General features: G+C 43.0%; 1 protein-coding gene across 1 annotated transcript; it reads right to left on the bottom strand.

Annotated features, from left to right (window-relative positions):
- Positions 1 to 3,854: 3,854 nt before the first annotated feature.
- On the bottom strand, positions 3,855 to 10,324 carry LOC135303945 (serine/threonine-protein kinase PAK 2-like). The gene is made up of 4 exons (XM_064426247.1): positions 9,844 to 10,324; positions 9,022 to 9,218; positions 8,211 to 8,348; positions 3,855 to 7,337 (listed from the first exon to the last, which is right to left on the bottom strand). The coding sequence occupies exons 1-4, from the start codon at positions 9,887 to 9,889 to the stop codon at positions 7,251 to 7,253; spliced, it is 468 nt and encodes a 155-aa protein (XP_064282317.1). The 5' UTR covers positions 9,890 to 10,324; the 3' UTR covers positions 3,855 to 7,250.
- Positions 10,325 to 18,893: the final 8,569 nt, after the last annotated feature.

Genomic DNA, 18,893 nt, shown 5'->3' with positions numbered 1-18,893 from the left:
CCTGGCATTCACACCTGAGAGCCCACAGCAGCTCCCCAGAGCAGACAGCTCTTCCAGAAGGAACAAAATCTTTATTTTCTTTCTGCTTGGCTCCAACGCCTGTGGCTGCCCCAACCCTGGAAGTGTCCAAGGCCAGGTTGGACAGGGCTTGGAGCAACCTGGGCTAGTGGAAGGTGTCCCTGCCCATGGAAGGGATGGAAAGAAATAGGTTTAAGGCCCCTTCCAACCCAAACCGTTCTGGGATTCCATGGTAAACAACACATGATGTGTCTTCTGGGTCATTTCCCTGATCTGCAGCAGAAGTGCCACCATACACTGCAGAACCAACCATAAAATACCTCACATCACAATCCAACTCAATTCTTTCCACCTCCCCTCCCTCCTCCTGTGTTTCCCATGAGAAGAGAAACCAGTAGAGTTTCCTCTTTAGAAACAAAACCTCACAAGGACCCAGCCTGAATCCAGTCCCTGGAAGAGAACCACCAGATCACAGGACACAGACTGGTAAAACTGGAAAAGAAATGCCAACATCTTTTCCTTCCCCCAGAAATGGATTTTGCCCTTCTTCTCAACCATTGTAAGAGCTAGGCCTTAGGAAATAAACATTCCAAGGCTTAAAAACTATTTCCCACCCATTGCTTAAAATTCTGCCCATGGCACAGTTGTGGGATGTTTAACCCAGGGTGGAGAGAGGAGCTGGGAGCTGCTGATTCCAAGGATAACTATGGGATTAAACAAGGGCAGGGGCTCATTCCCTCATTTGTGTTAGTGCTGACAGCAGACTCCATGCAGCTTTGCAGGGCTGCTCTTCTAGGAACAAAACTAAATAAAAATTCCAATATTCCCTCCAAAAACCCCTTTTCTGTAGCTGGAACATCAGTGTCCTTCTAAACCAAACATGCTTTCAGGGCTTAAAAAGCAGATATTTAAGTTTAGCCACTGGACAGGAACAAGTTGGCACTTCCAGATTTCAGCAAAATAAACATTCCCCAAAAACACTGAAGGGTCACAAGAGCTGAGCAGACCCACCCTGGCTCCCTTGTTTTTGCCCTCAAAGAGGCAACAGCTACAGAGGAAAAAAAAAAAAAGAGAGAGAAAAAAAAAGAGTTATAAGGTTATTAGGTTATTTAAGGGAAGTTTCACTGGGCAGAGGGTGGATTAGAGCTTTCCAGGAGCAGCCACATGTCCCCAGCTGCTGTGACAAGGCAGCAGGAACCTGGGGCAGGTTTCCCTTCATGGTCAGGCAGGAAAAATGCTCCAGGGGATCCAAGAATTAATTGTGCATTGTGAAAGAACCCAAATCCTTAGAATAAGCATTCACTGAGAGGAAAAAATAACAAAGATGGGTCATCCTTGGCTCTAGAAACCTCAAGGAACCCCAGAAGAACCTGTCCTGAGGAAGGCCAGCCCTGCACATGGTGAGGACACATCTCCCCTCCAGACCATTCTGAGGAGCTGCCCTGAGTCCTGCCAGTGTCCTCAGTGTTGATCCACAGCTGTACCCAGCTGGATTCACCGCCCACGAGCCCTCCAGGGAACACCAGGACCTGGACCCCATGCATTGAGACTCATCCATGCCTTGACACAGCCTGTCTGCTCTTCCCTCCTCTGCACTGACTCAACAAAGCTCCAAAGCAGAAGTCTGGGAGCCCTGAAAGAGAATGAGCAACTCCTGACTTCCCACTGGGAAAATCCCATTAGAAAACCCAAACCACTGGTCCCTATGGGCTGTTTTAACACTCAGGTCGACAGGGATTTGAAATCTTGATGGATTTGACTTGATGATCCTAAAGGTCTTTTCCAAACTCTCTAATTCTGTGATTTGAAGTGATGATGTGCTGGAGGACATTCCCACTGCACACACCAGCTGGGAAAAGCAAGACAACCTGTGTTGGTGCTGCCCTGCTCCCTCCTAACAGGCTGCAAGTAGAAAAGTCACAAAGTCATTGCTCTCACTTGGTGGTATTCCCTCCCTCAAGGAAAATAAATCTGTCCTTAGGTTGGATTCAAAGCAGGGCAAGCAGCTCTTAGAGAACCTGCTTCCTCCACACATCTGGAGAGCAACAGCCAGAGCTTGGCTGAGCTCAGCAAACTTTCATGTTGCTTTCTCACATGACTGAGGACAGCTGTTTGTATTAAAAATAATCTTGGGAGTAAAATGCAAGTTATATTTAAAAAGGGGAAAAAATGCAGCTGTACAAATCCCTGGGAGCAGAGATCTATGGATAGCACAGTGCTCCAGCACAGGAACCTCTGGAACTGCACTGAAACCCAACAATGCTCTTCAGGCACCACCATGAGAATGCTGCTAATGAGGATCCTCACTTTTCACCCACCCTGCTTTTAACCAGCGTGCTCCTGGTGCAGTCCAAACAGTTGTGCTCAGCTCTGCAGTGACTCACTGCAGGTGAACAGCAGCCCTGAAAGGGAGGAACTGCTGCCCCCAAATTTACTGCCTGCAAGAACAATGTTTTAAATACACAATCTTGAAAAGGCTGATCTCAAAAAATGGGGGCTACTCTTGGGTATAGCCTCAGGCAGGTCCAAGTCTCAGGGTCAGTGCAAGGGATGAGCAAGTTCACACAAGACTTAGGAGGATTTACCAAGGACTTGAAACTTTCAGCCATGCAAGCCAAAATCAGCCAAAGCCCTGCTCTCCTTCAAGGACCAAAATCCCAACAGTCCTGAGTCCCACTAAGCACCTTCTCCTCCTGTCCACTTTTCCCCCAGAAATTAAATGCCAAATCACTTAAATGCAGTGTTAAAGAAGACCAGTTTAAATGCACAAAGAGTGGATCATATAGGAAGACAAAGATACTACAACAAATTGGTAACCCTGAAGAGACAGGCTCTGAGCCAACCAACGTTCTCATGTCTGGGTGAAGCAGCTGCTGGAGATGAGTGGTTTCTTCATTTCCTTTTGTCAGTGTACCAGCAAAGCTTGTACAACATGCAAGAAAGGGGAAGAGCCCATTTCCCAGCAGCACAGGAGAACACAGGCCATGCCAAGTCCTCACCATCCACAGCTGAGGCAGGAACTTCATCCAGAGCCAACTGACCCGGCCTCAACCCCAAAGCAAATCCCTCCTTGTCCTTGGCTGGACTGGCAGGCAACATCCCACAGCCTTTTTGTAGGTCCAGTGGAAAACAGAAGTGCCTCTCTGCAGCCTTGGAGGCCAAGAGGAACCATGGATCTCATCCCAAGTCCTCGAAGAGCTGTCGGCACCCGGTGCCCTCACTCCCATGGTCCAACACTGGTGATGGAGCAAATCCAGGAGCCAAATCTTCCAGCAGGCAGCAGGACAGCTCCATTCCCATGGATCCTGTGCCATAATGTTTATGAGCAGGACAGTGGATGGTGCCCAAGGTGCAACAAAGCAGAGCTCTTTGGAGCAGCTCCTGAATCATCACCACATCTCCAGAGGTCACGGGCCCATCGGTCCCACCCCAGCACTGGCCACCAGAGGGGGAAGGTGCAGCTGGGATGGACCAGGCTGGTGTTTGCTCTGCTCCCTCCACATGGAGGGCGAGGGATCTCTTCCACAGTGGGTGACAAGGGTGTTTTGGAGCTGCTCTCCTCCCATCAGTGATCCAGAGTTTTTCTGGGAGGCACACGCAGCAAAGCTTGTGGGGAACACAAGGCTGGTACTGACACTGATGAGTAATAAAACTTTAAAGAATAAGGCTGGTTTAGCATAAAATTATATCCACCATCATTAAAGCATTCATAAGAAGCTTAATTACAAATACATTCTGTTAATCTCAGTAAAACACTGACACATGAACCCTTTCAGATACTCTTGTTATCAAAGGTATAAACTCATGACAGGGAAAAGGGGGGAAAAAGCCCCAAAGGTTTTTTAAAAGTTTATTTCTAGCCCTGAAAGACAGTTATTAAACAAAGTCAACAAATACAGTAGTTAATATTGCAGTAACAATTAAATAACATATTGGGATTAAATTACACAAAAGGCAACATTAACATCTGAAGACAGTTAAAAAAATAAAAAGAAAGCTTGCACCTACTTCCATTCCCATCAACAGCATAAGGAACAGAGGGAAAAACAGACCAGAGAGATTTATTGACTCAATTCCAGCTGGAGAGACCCCTAATCACATTATCTTTGCTCCCTCCCCAGCCCCTCTGACAACGGGACCCATCTGCTGTAGACAAACCTTTTCACCTCCCTGCACAGAGCCAGGGGGGAAGGCTCCAATTAGTCTCATTAACACCTAAGGCAGGGCAAAGTGCTCATTCCCATGGTTATTTTCAATAAGAACTCTGGTTTGTTGTATGATAACAACATCCCAGGAATCTCACACTCCCTGCACACTCGCACCTCAGCCACAAGCTGCCCTGCTGACACTTCACAGGGATTGTGTGCATGTCTGATCCCCACTCAGGATCAGGTGGGCACCCGAGAGGGATGCGCAGGAATCCCCACATCTGGATGCAACTCATCCCTTCCCATCATTTCCTCCAGCCCTGCACCCACCCAAGGGCTCTGCTCTGCTCCCACTGGGGAAAACCCACGCCTTGGAGCTCCTCACCTCGCAGACACCCTCAGAAAAGTGATGCCTGGCCCTCCAGACACAACAGCACAGCACAAAAACCTTCTCCTGGCTCTCCTCTCCTGCCAGCCCCACCTCTGATCCCCATGGAAAGCTCAGCACAGAACAGTTGCTGCATGGGGCCAGGGAGATGCTGGGAGCTGAACACCGTCCCAGGTCACACACACAATTTGGGAACTTGGGATTGGGCCAAGTTTTGTGCATTAGGATGCCTGAATCTTCAGAAATTGTCTCCTAAGCAGGGTAAACTGGACAAATTTTGCAACATATGTTTTAAACCGTTCTCATTCACCAGTAAAAGTGAACTAATAAGTTAAAATTACTTATGATTTCTTGTTTTCTATTTAAAAAAGCTAAATTTATCTAGATTGTGCCATTAAAGGAAAAAAAAAAGATGAAAGAAAGAAAAGCTCCCATTTTAACTCTGGCACAAGGAGTTTCACCAAGTCCATTGCCAGCAATGGACAAAGAGGGAACCACTGGTACAACAGGTTTTTTCCTCAGCCAAGCCTCCTCACTGCTCCGTTTGACCAGGGAGCCAGGACACACTCAAAACAGGGTGATTACAGTGCCCATGGCTCATAATAGCTTTTTTTTCCAGGCAAATGCACTTGGACTACCTTACTTGGCATGAGACACTTCCTTGAATTTAAAATTTAAAGCCATAACTGTTGTCACACTTACAGCAAGAGAGATTGATCCCTGTGAGGAACAGTTAAGATAATTAACCCAACACGGATTTTAACTACCACACAGGAGCAGAACACAAGCTGAGCCTGCCCAACAAGGCACCCTGCTGGCCCCACAGGACCCCCAGGAGCTGTGAGACCCCAGCCCTGCTCCCTCCACCATCCCCCCCAAACTGCCTCTGCCATCCTGCCCGGCCACTCTCACCTGGAAGTTTGTTTTGTCATACCTTGGCTACCAGTCCCCAAAATGTCATTCTCTCTACAGAGATACTGAAACTCTCTGAAAATCACTTCTATCTCCTGCCAGCAATGTTTGGAAAAGTGTGCAAAAATTTTTATTCAGGGTCCTCTGTCCACACCCAACCACAGCTCTGTCTGTCCCAGGCCCTGCCCCACTGGGAATGCAATACAATCCCACTAAAGTCATGGTTATTCTTTCACAGACTCATTTGGCACATTGGCACTACTTGGCTCTTCCTTAAACACTTGGGGAGGTTGAAATGCATAGACTGTAGCATTAGAAGGAGCAGAGGCTCTGCTAAACTCAACCCTGGCAACACCCCAGGAACTCAAGCGCTCAGGCTGTCGCTGTCCTTCAGAAAGAGGCACTTTTTGTTGTGTGCAAGGGTTGGCTGCAGCCATCCTGGCCAGCACAGAATCCTCAGTGACAAGGATCAGAGTGACACCAGCCAGTCCAACAGGCCCCATGATGGTCTGACAGCACTGCTTCCCCTCTGCTTCATCTCACAACTTTGGCACCTCCAGGTGTTCATCATCATCTGTTCAGATCATGTTTCCAAAATCCTGTATCGTCAGTGTCCTCAGATCTGCTTATTTGTTCTTCTGGTTTCATTAGTACAAATGGAGCACATACAAAACTGGAAAAAATAGCTCTAATACTTTAAACTCTGACAACTCCATAGGTTGATGCATTATTTGCTTGGCGGGGGGAGGAGGGGGGAAATTACAACATATACAAAAATGTATTTGATACAAAGAAGGGAAATGTAAAATAAAAAAAGTCAAAGGCACCAGCATAACTTCCAAAGCCCAAGTCAGAGCACAGATACAAGTTTGTGAACCACCCACTGCACCAAGCACATTATCCCTCAAGCTTCTGGCCAGCAAGTCTAACAGGGGAAAAAAAGAGCAGACAGGAAGACAGCTGGAATTTTTTCTTGCCCTGACTAGAACTGATCATTTGATCATAAATAAAGTATCTGACCCCAACCTACACATCCATAACCCACATCCAAAGACTTGACCGATCATTACGGTTCTACAAAGAGGCCACATTTTTGATTTAAAAAAATGTCCACAGAGCACAGGTATGAGAAACAGCTGAATACTTCTCTTCCCCCTCTCTCTCTCCTTTTTCATCTCAAGAAGTGAAAAGAATCTCCATACATTACGATTCCTTAAGTAACCGAGTTGTTGATTCTACAGTACAGCGACAGCTAATCCAAAACAGAAATGAGGGGCAAAATGTACCTTCACATTCGCCACACCTGCCGTGAATCTAGTCACTGGGAGCTTCCCACAGGGATTGCAGGCAGAGGGGAGGAAGAGGAGAGTCAAAGAGATCAGCAGGTAAAATTAGTACTGCTCTCTGAAAGCTTGAATCTGTCATTCAAGTATTGAAAGTACCCAGAGGGTACAATGGGAGCTGTTACAGCGAAGTAAAACCCCTTAAAGCCCCGGGCACAGCAAGTGGTATTTCTGGGCTGTCTGGGAAACAAAAATCAGAATTAAAAAACCCCACAAAGGCCAGTAATTCAGCCCTCAATTCCTTCTGGACCCCAGACAGGGATCTCTAGAGTCGCCACAATGTATTTGGGTGTCTTCTGGATGAGTTTCTTCCCTTTTGCAGACATTTCCCACCCCCACAAAACCCCTTCCCTCCCCCCCCCCGAAGTGTAACAATTTCATATATTATAAAGATTTGTAAAATACAAACAAACAAAAAAGGAAGAAGGCTGTGGCAGGATGTTAGCGGTTACTCTTCATTGCTTCTTTGGCTGCCAGGATCAGTGGCGTCAAGCTGGACAGAGGTTTGGCCAGTTTCAAGAAGGGATGCTGCCAGGAAGACAGAAACACGAGGAATTCGTGAAAGACACACTTTTAAAGGTTTGATTTGCAGCAGGATTCATGTTTCCACAGAGCTAGGCAGCAATGAATCTGCATTTTAACTGCTGATTTGTGTCATGTGTTTCTCCTGATGGTTACAAGGACAAAACAATCCCAAGCTGGCTGGAATCACACTGCCTTGCCCAATGGAGTTTCTCCTGGAATATCTCACTGGTTTTGGAAAAGGTGAGTATTGAAGCTGCACTTGCAATGAGCAAAACAAAGATCTAAATAAGACATAATCAGAGAGAGGCAAGAAGCAGCAGCTGGCTTTACTGGGAAAGCCTCTACACTACCTGCCTCAGAGCTACTCCTTGCCCTCTCCAGGAATGGCATCAGTGATTCTCCCACACCTTCACACAATGCTGCCTACAAGCAGATCTCCTTTAACAAACCAGCCTTTCTCCAGTGCACAGAAAGTATTTAAAATCAAAACTAAAAGGAGAAATGGTGTCACTGCTCCAGCTGCTCAGCTCGTAGGGCAAAACCCATCGGGGAGAAAGGAAACTTTTCTTTTCAAGGCTTGAACACTGATGCAGACCAGCAGAAATATGAAAAGCAATGCAAATGCTATCAATGGCCATCCTCTGAAAGGAGCTTCTAAACTACTGGACACTTTGGCAGTGGCAGAGTGAACTCACAGATTATGATGGAACAACTTTGGAGTATATTATAAATCTTTCCTACCAACTGCTCTCACTACAGTTCCCAGGAGAAAACACACAAAAAAAGAAGAAAGGGTGCCAGTCTATGGAGTGGTTCATTACAGGCTGACCTGACTCTGCCTTCTGCACCTCACTGTGAGAAGAAGTGGAGTCTCACCTGTAGCAATTCTTTGGCTGATCCTCTTTTCTCCACATCCATCTCCAAACATCGGTTCAAGAAATCCCGGAATATTGGGGACAGTTTCTCAGGGTTCTGGAGTTCTGGTGTGCCATTAGTTGCTATCAAATATAAAGCCTGTAAAATGAAGAATAAGGTATAGCCAAAACCAAGCTTTAAAAGATGTCAAACTGACCTGCCTTGTGGCAAGCCCTCAGATGAGAGGGCTCTGCAGCTACTTCTCCTCAACTTCAGATTAGAACTGTAAAAATGCCACATGTGTGGGCACTCATGACCTATTCTTGCTAGTAGCAAAATAATGTTCAAGATCTTTTTGGCAACAGATACTGACCTTAGCAAAGAAAACATCAGTTTGTGACACAGCAGAACTTTCCATAATGTCTTGGGTTTACTTTCCCCAGATTACCACAGAGGCCTGAGGTCAAAGTCCTGTGTTTTATTTACAGGCAGGCAAATCTTCTAAGTATTATCACAGAATCCCAGATGGGTTTAGGTTGAAATGGACCTTAAAGTCCAGCTTGTTCCACCCCCTGCCTTGGGCAGGGACACCTTCCACTAGCCCAGGTTATTCCAAGCCCCGTTCAACCTGGCCTTGGACACTTCCAGGGATGGGGAGTCAGGGTAAGGCTGACTGCAAATTCAACACAGCTGTCTTCCTCTGGAGGAATTTTCTTGTACTGCTGAAACTTGTTGGCTTTTTCATTTCATTTTCTTTTTAATGCAGATGCAATTAACCAACAAGTACTGACAGTGGTGAACACCCAGCTCCAGCAGCACCAGGGCTTCTTACCCTCAGGGGGTTCTCGTTGAGGTACGGGGGCTCTCCTTCCACCATCTCAATAGCCATGATGCCCAGGGACCAGATGTCCACTTTGGGGCCGTAGGCTTTCCGTGTCACCACCTCGGGAGCCATCCAGTACGGAGTCCCCACCATGGTGCTGCGCTTGCTCTGCTCAGGGGTGATCTGGGCACAGAACCCAAAGTCAGCTGCAGGACAACAGAAGGTTAAGAGGTTAAACTGCTGCACCCCAAGAAGTGGTTTTCCTAGAAGACTTTTATTGCTACACATACATTTCATTGAGAGGGGTTTGGGGCAGTTTCTTCTTTCCTCCCCCACTACATTCTCCGTATTAAAAAAGCCAACGTGCAATGAAAAATACAAAACCTGAAGGTGCTTAAGCAGGGCAGAAGTCCATGGAGTGAAGACAAGGCTTTTGTCCTCTGGAAACAATAATTACCCTGCAGAAGAATGGTGTTTTGCCCAGTCCTTCCATTGAGAGTTCTAGGATGCTAACAACCAAAATAAGCAATCAGGCAGAACGCAGGCAGAGTGTTCTGCATCTGGTGTGTTATACAGCCTGAATTGGAAGAAATCCATCCACAATCCATGGCTTCTGCCCTGCTAAACAGATTGTACTTGTGCAGCTACTGAGGTCAACATTTCACAGCACTTTGGCCATCTATACAGGTACTACAGCCGACAGACACGGAAACAAGGCTCCAGGGAAGTGCAGTGCTACCCCACTCAGCAGCAGGAACCTGGACAAACAAACCTCTCCACAAGGTAACTACCAAAGAGAACAACCACACTCAAGAAAAGGAGAAAAGTCACCTATTCCTATAGCCTTCAGGTGCAGCAGCAATGCATGTCCCATCATGTTACTTTATCCAGCTGCAGCACTCCCACTTCCCAGGCATGTAAAGCATCAATAAGAACACAGTTAAGGCAGGAGACAGATATTACCTTATCATTGACACTAAGTTAGAGAAAGAGAGAGAGAGAGGGAGAGGGAGAGAAGAGAGAGAGAAATTTAAATTCCAGGGCGATTTTGGAAGTGTTATGCCAAGCAGTGCTAAGGAAAGAGCCAAGTTATGGAAGTGCCAAGTTGTATTAACACAGAACTAACCCACCCTGACAGTCAAAATGCTGCCTTAAAAAAACCCCAAACCAAACAAAAACCAAACCTATAGGAGTCACCAAGCTCCTCCTGCACTTTTTGGCCTTATCAAGGTGTCACAGTCACCTCCCAGCAGGGCCCATTTCCGTGACCAGCCCAGGGCAGCAGCTGCAGTGGGTTCTCCTGACCTTTCAGCCAGGCCTCCAGCACCAGCCACCAGCACAGAGGAAGAAGACAAGCAGGAATACAGTTTCACCCACCAGCAGCATGTGTAGCTGCAGTGGTGACACCTGTCCTGTCACCAGACTCCCTCAGAGAAGGGGAAGAGCTCAAAAAGAAGGTGCAGCTTCTCCCACCCTAAACTTTTGCTAAAGCACTGTAATCACACAGCCCCAGAACAGCTTGTCCAGCACTGATTACTCCACCTCCCCTTCACACAGGGAATTTTTGCAGCTGACTCCTGTCTTCTCCTGTCTCCTTCCTCCTCATCCTCCCCCGATTTGCTGGCATGATGATTTTGACTCAGCTACTCTGTCCTTTGGCCACTTTGCTTTGACATCTCTTTTGCAATTCTGATCCTTCTCCCTCTAACTCTTCTCAGCCACATCCTCTCCTGTAACTGTCCACTTCTCTTCAGGCTCTGACTCCACAGCTTGTGCACAGACACATCACATCCTTAAAATAAAATTTCACATCCAACAATGCTGGTATGCAAATCAGGTTGCTGGCAATCTTTCTTCACACTCCATCTCATAAATAAAATGAGACTGCACACCATCAAAAACAGGAATATTGCTAAGACACATTTTCATGGCACTTCAGATTCCTACTGAAAACACTTTTTGCTTCACACCTTTTTGCTTTAACTCTTTGATTGTTATATGCTTTGTACATTCCTTTGTACATACAGAAATGCAGATAATGCACCTCTTTCTCAACAGTCCTGACAGCTACCAGTGCTTTCACATCATTTTTATTTACACAAACTAGAAAAAGATTTACTGTCCAAGCCCATGCATGCATAACCATTACCTGAAAAGCAAGTTGTTTATTTTGCCATTATTATATTAATGAAAGTGTAATGAAAGTACACTTCCAGTCCAAGATAAGGCACAGGGTTAGACTGCAATAAATGACCAATAATTTTCTTGTTAGTGGCCTTTTCATGAATGGGGCTGCCACTTGCAGGAACTTTGCTTGAGCCAAATTTAGTGGTGGCATAAGTGGTATAAATGACATGCCAGTAAATCAGTGCAAGTCAGTATGAAGGCAGTTTAGATACTAGAAATTGTGGGTTATTATAGGAAAGGATCCAATTTAGGTATGCAATATAATGGAACATCATGCAGCTGATCACTTTCATAAATTATAAACTTAGGCTCTAAAGTCACAGTGTGGAAAGCTGCATCTAATGGCATTCAACTTAAAACAAGGCTTGTTTCATACAAAACTCCCAAAAGCTCCACAGAAACAAAAGAGGAAGGCTATTTTTAATGATGACCACAATTGCAATCACTAAACAAGGGAACTCAAAGGGAACTGGATGCATGGTGTAGGAGCTGTGTGAAAAAGTAGGGAAGCCTTATTATGTATGTTATTTTTAAAACTAAGTAGATAGCTTGACTTTACTAATCTGCTGATGAATTCTGCTTTTCATTTCCATTTAAAAACTGTCCAACAATATGCTCTTAATTCTCCTAATTAAACTCATTGCTTCTGTAGCTACACTTAAACTAAAAAATTACTAAAATAAAAATTGAACTCACCAGATTAAGCACAGGGCATGTTAAGGTTCAACTCCAAAGATTTCAGATTCTGCAAATGGTGGACATATTTCACCAACTTTAGGTGTCTATTCTTTTCCAGACCCTGAAGGAAATACCTGTCTCCTGAGGGTAATCCTCCCTCCTTCCTGCAGTAGCCCAAGGCAGGCCCTTCCTGTGGCTCAGCCCAGCTTTCTGTTCACTTCAAAAGAAGCTCCAAGTCTGACTTGCTTATGGTGCCTTTCACATTTCTAGCCTGCAAAAGCCTGTTCTAGTCCAGGTTACGGCATGTTTGACAATTTGTTTTATAGTTAATTTATCCCAGTCTTAAGAAACTGGTAGAAAACCGTTGGTTAGAACGTTGTTAGGCTTGGGTTTACTGCACTGAGCAGGGCTCAGGAGGATGATAGAGGCTGTAGCTACATCAGCTTGAATGTGGGATTGTAAAACAGGATCTGTGGAGTGAAGCTGGTGGCACTGAGGATCCAGTGGCCCTGTCACAGGGCTTTTGTGCAGCTCTGCCTCAGCACTGTCGTGACCTCAAGCACAGCTGGTGGGAGCAGGTGTAAGACCAGGCTGACAAGAGGAAGTGATGCTGTGCTTTGGTGGGTTACGCTCAGGATCAAGCACAAATATTGGAGAAGGTCTAGAGCTTTTAAAACGCTGTCCTCTAGTATGATGGAGGCCTTCTATGCTCCTGCTGGTGAGGGAAGAAGTTATTGAAACCTCCTTTTTGAGTGGTTCACTCTTTGATATTTCACAGAACAGAATTCCCTATTTCTGCTTCAGTTCTAAGCCTGGATAGCAGACCCTGCCTACATTTCATTTTCTGTCCCTGTTTGTGATGCTATTTGGAAAGGTGATCTTTGGAAAACACTGCAACTTTGCCTCTCACATCCATGACTTAGCACTTAGAAAGAAAGATAAAAGTCTGCTCTTTTGGGCAGCCAGCTGGGAAAGGATAATCATAGACTACAGTCTGTGAACTAATTAAGTATATAAATGGCTTCTTTTTTCCCTACACTTTTATATGATTTATTCTTATCACAGTGTTGTGTGACAGTAACAAACTTCAAGAAATTTATGTTAAGTTTTAATCTTCAGTATTTAGCAACTTTTCCAATATTTCTTTTAAGTGCCACCTTCAGAAAATTGTCAAGCAGGTACTCTGTTTATGACAAAATGATGGAAGAGGAACATGGCTAAAGCCAAATAACAGCAGGGATCTACCTTAGGTGTCATTGTTGTAATGTGTGCCCAGGTGTCTAGTCAAAAAGACCAATTCATTTTTGGCATTTAGTTCTTCTCTGTGAATGGTCTGTGTGAGAATTCATGATAAATGAGGCTGTGGTTTAACCAATGTTCACCACAAGGCAAAACACAATCAACAGCAGGTAAAGGTCAAGGAGAAAATGTTCTTTATTCTGAGAGCTTTTCATGAGCTGACTCAAAAGCTGCTGGTCTGCTGTGGTTAATCTTTATGATGTCTTATGCATCTTGCCCTACTCTATCTTCTTATTGTGGCTGAAGGTGCTTTAAGCCACAGGTATTTTGTAGAGAAAAAATGGGGTTGTTGCGCAGCTAAAAATGCATCACTGCTTAGGAAGAAAAAAAAACCACAAAGAAATTGTGAGAAAAGTGTAATTTCTTTTGGCATCATCTGGTTTCTTGTAAGTCAAAATAAATCCAAACTGAGAAGGGCAGCACTGAAGAGCAGTACAGTGAAGGTGCTGCTGCAGAGTGGCTGATGGGAGCTCTGATCTCTGACCCATTATTGTGTCTTCATAGATCTCGTTTCATTCTTCAGCACATATATCTCTGAATAGCTGTATTCATTTGATCAGTTTGGCTGTTTCTTAGATAAAAACATCTGCTGCTTTCTCCCAAAGCCAAGCTCTTGGTAAGTTGTATGACTGTCTTACAAAATTGTGTTATTTTCTTCCATCATTCAGTCTTTCATCTGCTTTTGGGACCTACTTAATACTATGGTTTCCACTTTTTTATTTTCTTTAATTTGGGGTCCAAATCATCAGGAAAAATATTAGATTATATTAACTTTTTTGGTAATTGAAGACATAGCATATCAGTTTATTAGTATGGGAGATACATAAAATTGACTTTCTAGTTATAAAAAAAAAGAGGCTGAGATTATGAAATATTATCAGTGATGTTTAATTAAAGGATGTAGACATATAGAATAAAATACTAATATTTGTATGATACCTTTACCAGGGAATGTTGATTTGGAAGGCTAGCAGCAAATTAATGTTGATCCAGCTATATGCCATTGATCATTTCAATAGAAATGGAGTTTGGTGGAAAAAGACTATTGCTTTTGGTAAAAGACATGTTCCCAGTTTAATCACAGGTAAATTAGAGGTTTTTACTTTTAAAACATAAAATTAGCACTTGTCTCCCAAAATACTGAATTACAGAACAGAATCTTGGCCAGAGTTCTCTGATTACCATTGTGCCTAAATTGTTACATTTTCTGACAGTGTTGAATGTCTTCCTATTCCAAATAAGTCTTTCAAAACTGGTAATGCTTCCTTAAAATACTTGAAGTTCAGTAAAAAGGTATATTTTAATAAAGACAAAAAATTGTTTGACAAAAAATAATTTTTCAAATGAGCCATCTAGTGATGCAACAGAGAAAGCAGACTAAGGTTTGTCAGTAATGGACACATTAATGCTCATTGCCTGCATTTTCCCATATTTTTAACTGCTGTTTACTGATTGTTAAAGGGCTGGAGAGGGTTGAGTTGAATTTTAGTCTATTGCATTTCCATCTTTACCAGTCAAGGGCTTCACTAATTTAAATAAATCAAAGGATTAGCTGCAGGTCTTATGCAGCTTCATAAAGTGAAACCTTCCGGCCCTTGCCTGGACAGACTGTCTGACTGGTGGCTTCCTTGGGAATCAGCTCTGGCGACTTTATGGAGAGAGACTACTCTGATCTGACTGTTTGGAAACAGAACTTGAATAAGGCAAAAACAAGAAACAGGACAGCATGCACTGTACTAGAAACGAACCAGAAAAGAAGTCCAGGGTAAAACAGAGATATTTATAAGGCAGGGTTTGAGGGAAGGATCCAATGGGAGAGAACAATTAGGAATATTACAATTGCTGCAGCAAAAAGTAACCAACAGTAACAGGAAGAACTCAGAACTTCCTAGCAACAATTTGCATATCTGAACGGAGGAGGCGGGCGGGGAGGTAAGGGGTGGGATCTTGGGAATGAGTTTTTTGCTCATATCAACTAGAAAGGATTTTCCCACAGCCTTAAGCCATGGTTTCTTTCTTCTGCTGAATCAACCCCAGCAATAAAGCTTTGAATTTCTTGTGACTGAATCCTGGAGTAATTTCAAATAAGTCACACTGGCCTTTGCCTTCTTCATTCTGCTGCATGTGTTGAAGTACTTAAAGTAATGAAGATCTTATTTGGGCCTTTTCTGAAGGAAGTTCTGGCTTCTGGCATTTTTAATGTAATTTTTAGATCTGCCAACCAGTATTTCAACTGTTGATCAATATTTGCATGTATGACCTGAACTGAACTCATAGCTTAATAGATTGCTTAACCAGCCCAAGGAGAACTTTTATTTTTCAGCTATGTGTCAGTTCCTATGAGACTTCCCACTGACGATTGCTAGAAAACATTATGCTCTGTTTATACAAGGTTAAAAATATTAATCCTGTTGCCAGTCTTTGGCCATACGGTAAAATTATGGGGTGCTGCTGCTCTGATGTTATGTGTTCAGAGAGCTTAATTTCTGAGTGCTCCCTAAATGGGAATAATCTACATTGTTTATAGGGTCATGGGTCAGGGTTGCAGTGCTGAACACAGTCCATCTTGTCACCATCTCATTTGTGTCAATTTAAATGGTTTATTATTTATACCTTGTTTCACACTCGTTACTTATTTAGCATTGACTATTTTGGCTTATTATTAATTTTTAACCACTTTGGTGAAAGGTGCTGTTGTTGGTCCACTCAAACAGTGTTAGCTGTCAAAAGGAATTAACTGCAAGACTCTCAGTAAACAAGCTGATTATGTTTAGCTCAGTATCAAAAGAATATCTTTTTCCTGTGAGAAGCCTAAAACTTGCTTGTTTGTTTTATATTTTTGTTTGCTTCTCCAAGCAAGATTATGTAAAGAAAATGGAACTAAGAAAATGGAGTGCTTCAAGCATGAGTTAAACTGTCAATGGTAGTGACATGGACTTCGTTAATTCTCCAAGGGGAGTGAAATAGGAAACCCCTGACAGCTTTCTTAGAAAGCCACATGTCCTTGCTTGTGTGGGTAAGGCACTGAACTGTTGCTTTAATATCACTAAAGGTAGTAAGTATTTCTGAGGAAAAAAGGTTTATGATGCCATTCTCTTAAGAAATGTGGAACTCTTACACACTCAGAAAAGAGTTTAAACAGAATCTGCTGAGGGAATTAATCAGTTGCTGCAGCTGCCACAAATTCTCGCTAATCGACCCTTTCCATTTTTTGCCTAGATGAGGTCAAACTCTACATCTCCTTATGAAATACAATATATAAGATACTGCTGCCCTCCATGCATCTCATCTTACAAGTGGCTCTTTAGTTTTTAGATTTTCCATCCAGAAACCCCAAACACCCAAATTGTCTAGATATACATCCCTAGAAGGTTTCACATAAACTGGACAACAAAATTCCTAATAGATGCTTCTCCTAAACATGCTGTGCATCAGGGCAGAGGAAAATGGTCAGAGAGTTAGAGAAACATGTAATCACCATTCTCAGATTCATTTCTGCAATTACAACACAGTGAAGAGAAAATATGAGTTTGCAGAGCTCTAAACATTTGAAATTGATTTTGCCAGAATAAATACATTCTTCAGTAAGTGCTTTCCTATGAACAAGATTCAAGTTTTTGTGACAGAGGAGAGAGATCTATAGGGATTTACTCAACTACTATAACTGCCACTCACAAAATATGCTGCTATTTTTTGATATGTTAGTATCCAGTAAGGACACTGGTGTTGCTAATTAATTGTATATAATAAACACAGAGACTATCAGCTGCTGCTTTTGATTTTCATCAAACTCTGCACAGATACATGTTGAAAAATATTTTTTTCCACAAACACACTGAGGATTTTTATTGCCTTAATTTGTGGGCAGTCTGAGGCATCTTGAAGTCTAATTATTTTTCAGTTGGTGGAATAGTCAGCACTCTCTAAAATTCAGAGCTCTACAAGATCATTTGATGATTACTGAAACTGTTGGCTTGTGACCGTGATTTTAATAGAGAACTGCTTAATCAGGTACTGAAGTAATTTAAAAAAAAAGCAACATCTCTTTCACATGTTTGTTTTTTACCATAGTTCCATATGTTTACTCTCTTGGTCTCTTGCTCTCAGAATATGCACACTTTAACCTCTGCTTGTGCTTTTGTATCATTGACAGCAGCAGTTATTTTATGGTGCACAGCAAATTCAGTAACAAATTTTCCTTTTCCCAAGTTCCATTAGAACATGTCAGTGCTGTATATTTGATGCTTCAGTGATGAATCCTTTTTCTAGTAGGAATTAGAATAGTCCCTATTGTGTTAGAAATGGGCTGGCACTGCTCAGGTCTGTTCTTGACCACTCCAATGAGATCAGGTGCTGAGATTTGGCATCATGCTGAGGTGAATTAAGGCTAAGCAAAATAATCTGGCTTGGCTTCTGACAAAGTGAAAACTATGTGGAAGAAATATCATTCTATGAACTGATTTTTTGAGGCATCTAAAATTAGAAAAGCTTTGGGATTGGCACTGGCAACATGTTACAATATGGAGTAGTCCAGAAGTGCCAGAAATTATATTTCTGTAAACAAGTATAATGTAATGTTAAAGTTTTCTTCTGTTTTGTTATTTTGGCTCTTTGGATTTCTCTGCCATAAGAGTTCTGTCTGGTGAAAGAAGGAAGTAATGCAATGTGTACTGCAACTTTTGTTCGTAATGGTTTTATTCAAAGACTTAATAGTGTTCAGACTATTGTCCCTGGGTTAAAATGGCAGCTGAAAGGCCCCGAGCACAGGGTACCTGAATAAGAGTCTTTGCAGGGGACTCTGTCACCTGCCAGTATTCTTGGTGGCACTGATTTCACTGACGGAGAACCCCACTGCAGTGGAATTTTTTCAGGTTTTCTGCAGAATGGGTGAGAGCAGAGTTCAGTGGCCTCAAATTCCAATTAATGGTTGAGGTCCCTTGCTAGTTACTAACAAGGTAACTTATGTTTCAAAATGAATTTCGTTATCTGCAATATAACTTTTAAAACATGATAGCCATGATCTTTGAGAAACTTTAATCTTGAATGTCTGTTTTGTAGATATGCTGGGTTTAGTGTCTTTTGGAGGAGATTTTGTCTTACTGAGTAGCAATCAAATTAGGAAATGGAAAACTGCATTGCTAAGGCCTACTGAGGACATTTTGTCTAAGTTCCAAAAGGATCAAAATGCTGCAAACAATGAGGTTATACAGCTAGAATCACAAATGAACATAAGTACTGAAAGATTGCTGCTGCCTTGCTTCCCTCCGAATTGTTAATTACTTACAAAAATTGCATTTTTATATCCCTCTTTGATATGATTCTCTTTTCACGTTTGAACAGTGTTTACTATTGCCTGTTTCCTCGACTGTGCCTAATCTTATCTGAAATTTTTAATGCAGCGATTCTCACCTTTCTCAGGAAATGCATCTCCTAATTTTTTAACTGTTAATTCACACCAAATCTGGAAAGTATCTGTGCTCTTACCTTAGCAGTGTGAATTTTCTGCCATTGTAAGTCTGTAACACTAATGCTGCAATCTGTCTGAAGTTGTAAATTTCCACTAATGCTGTAGAACCAAGCAGGTCACTCTCATCTCCCAGGAATCTCTGATAAATGAGCAGCTGTGTATCTCCTGCCAGTTTTGATGCTGCATCACAGAGACGGCAGCCACGTTCCTTGCCAATACCACCATGAGCTGTGGTAAAGTATTTTTTAGG

The sequence above is a fragment of the Passer domesticus genome, chromosome 6 (assembly GCF_036417665.1).
Source record: "Passer domesticus isolate bPasDom1 chromosome 6, bPasDom1.hap1, whole genome shotgun sequence".
NCBI lineage: Eukaryota > Metazoa > Chordata > Aves > Passeriformes > Passeridae > Passer > Passer domesticus.
The sequence above is the reverse complement of the archived record's forward strand: the minus strand, read 5'-3'. Positions and strand labels throughout refer to the sequence as shown.

Excerpts from the sequence above, each read along its gene's own strand:
- LOC135303945 (XM_064426247.1), bottom strand. The coding sequence starts at position 9,889 with ATGATGGGACATGCATTGCTGCTGCACCTGAAGGCTATAGGAATAG. Across the intron at positions 9,219-9,843 it reads CCTGAAGGCTATAGGAATAG|CTGACTTTGGGTTCTGTGCC; the intron begins GTGACTTTTCTC and ends GTTGTCCTGCAG. Across the intron at positions 8,349-9,021 it reads TCAACGAGAACCCCCTGAGG|GCTTTATATTTGATAGCAAC; the intron begins GTAAGAAGCCCT and ends TTCATTTTACAG.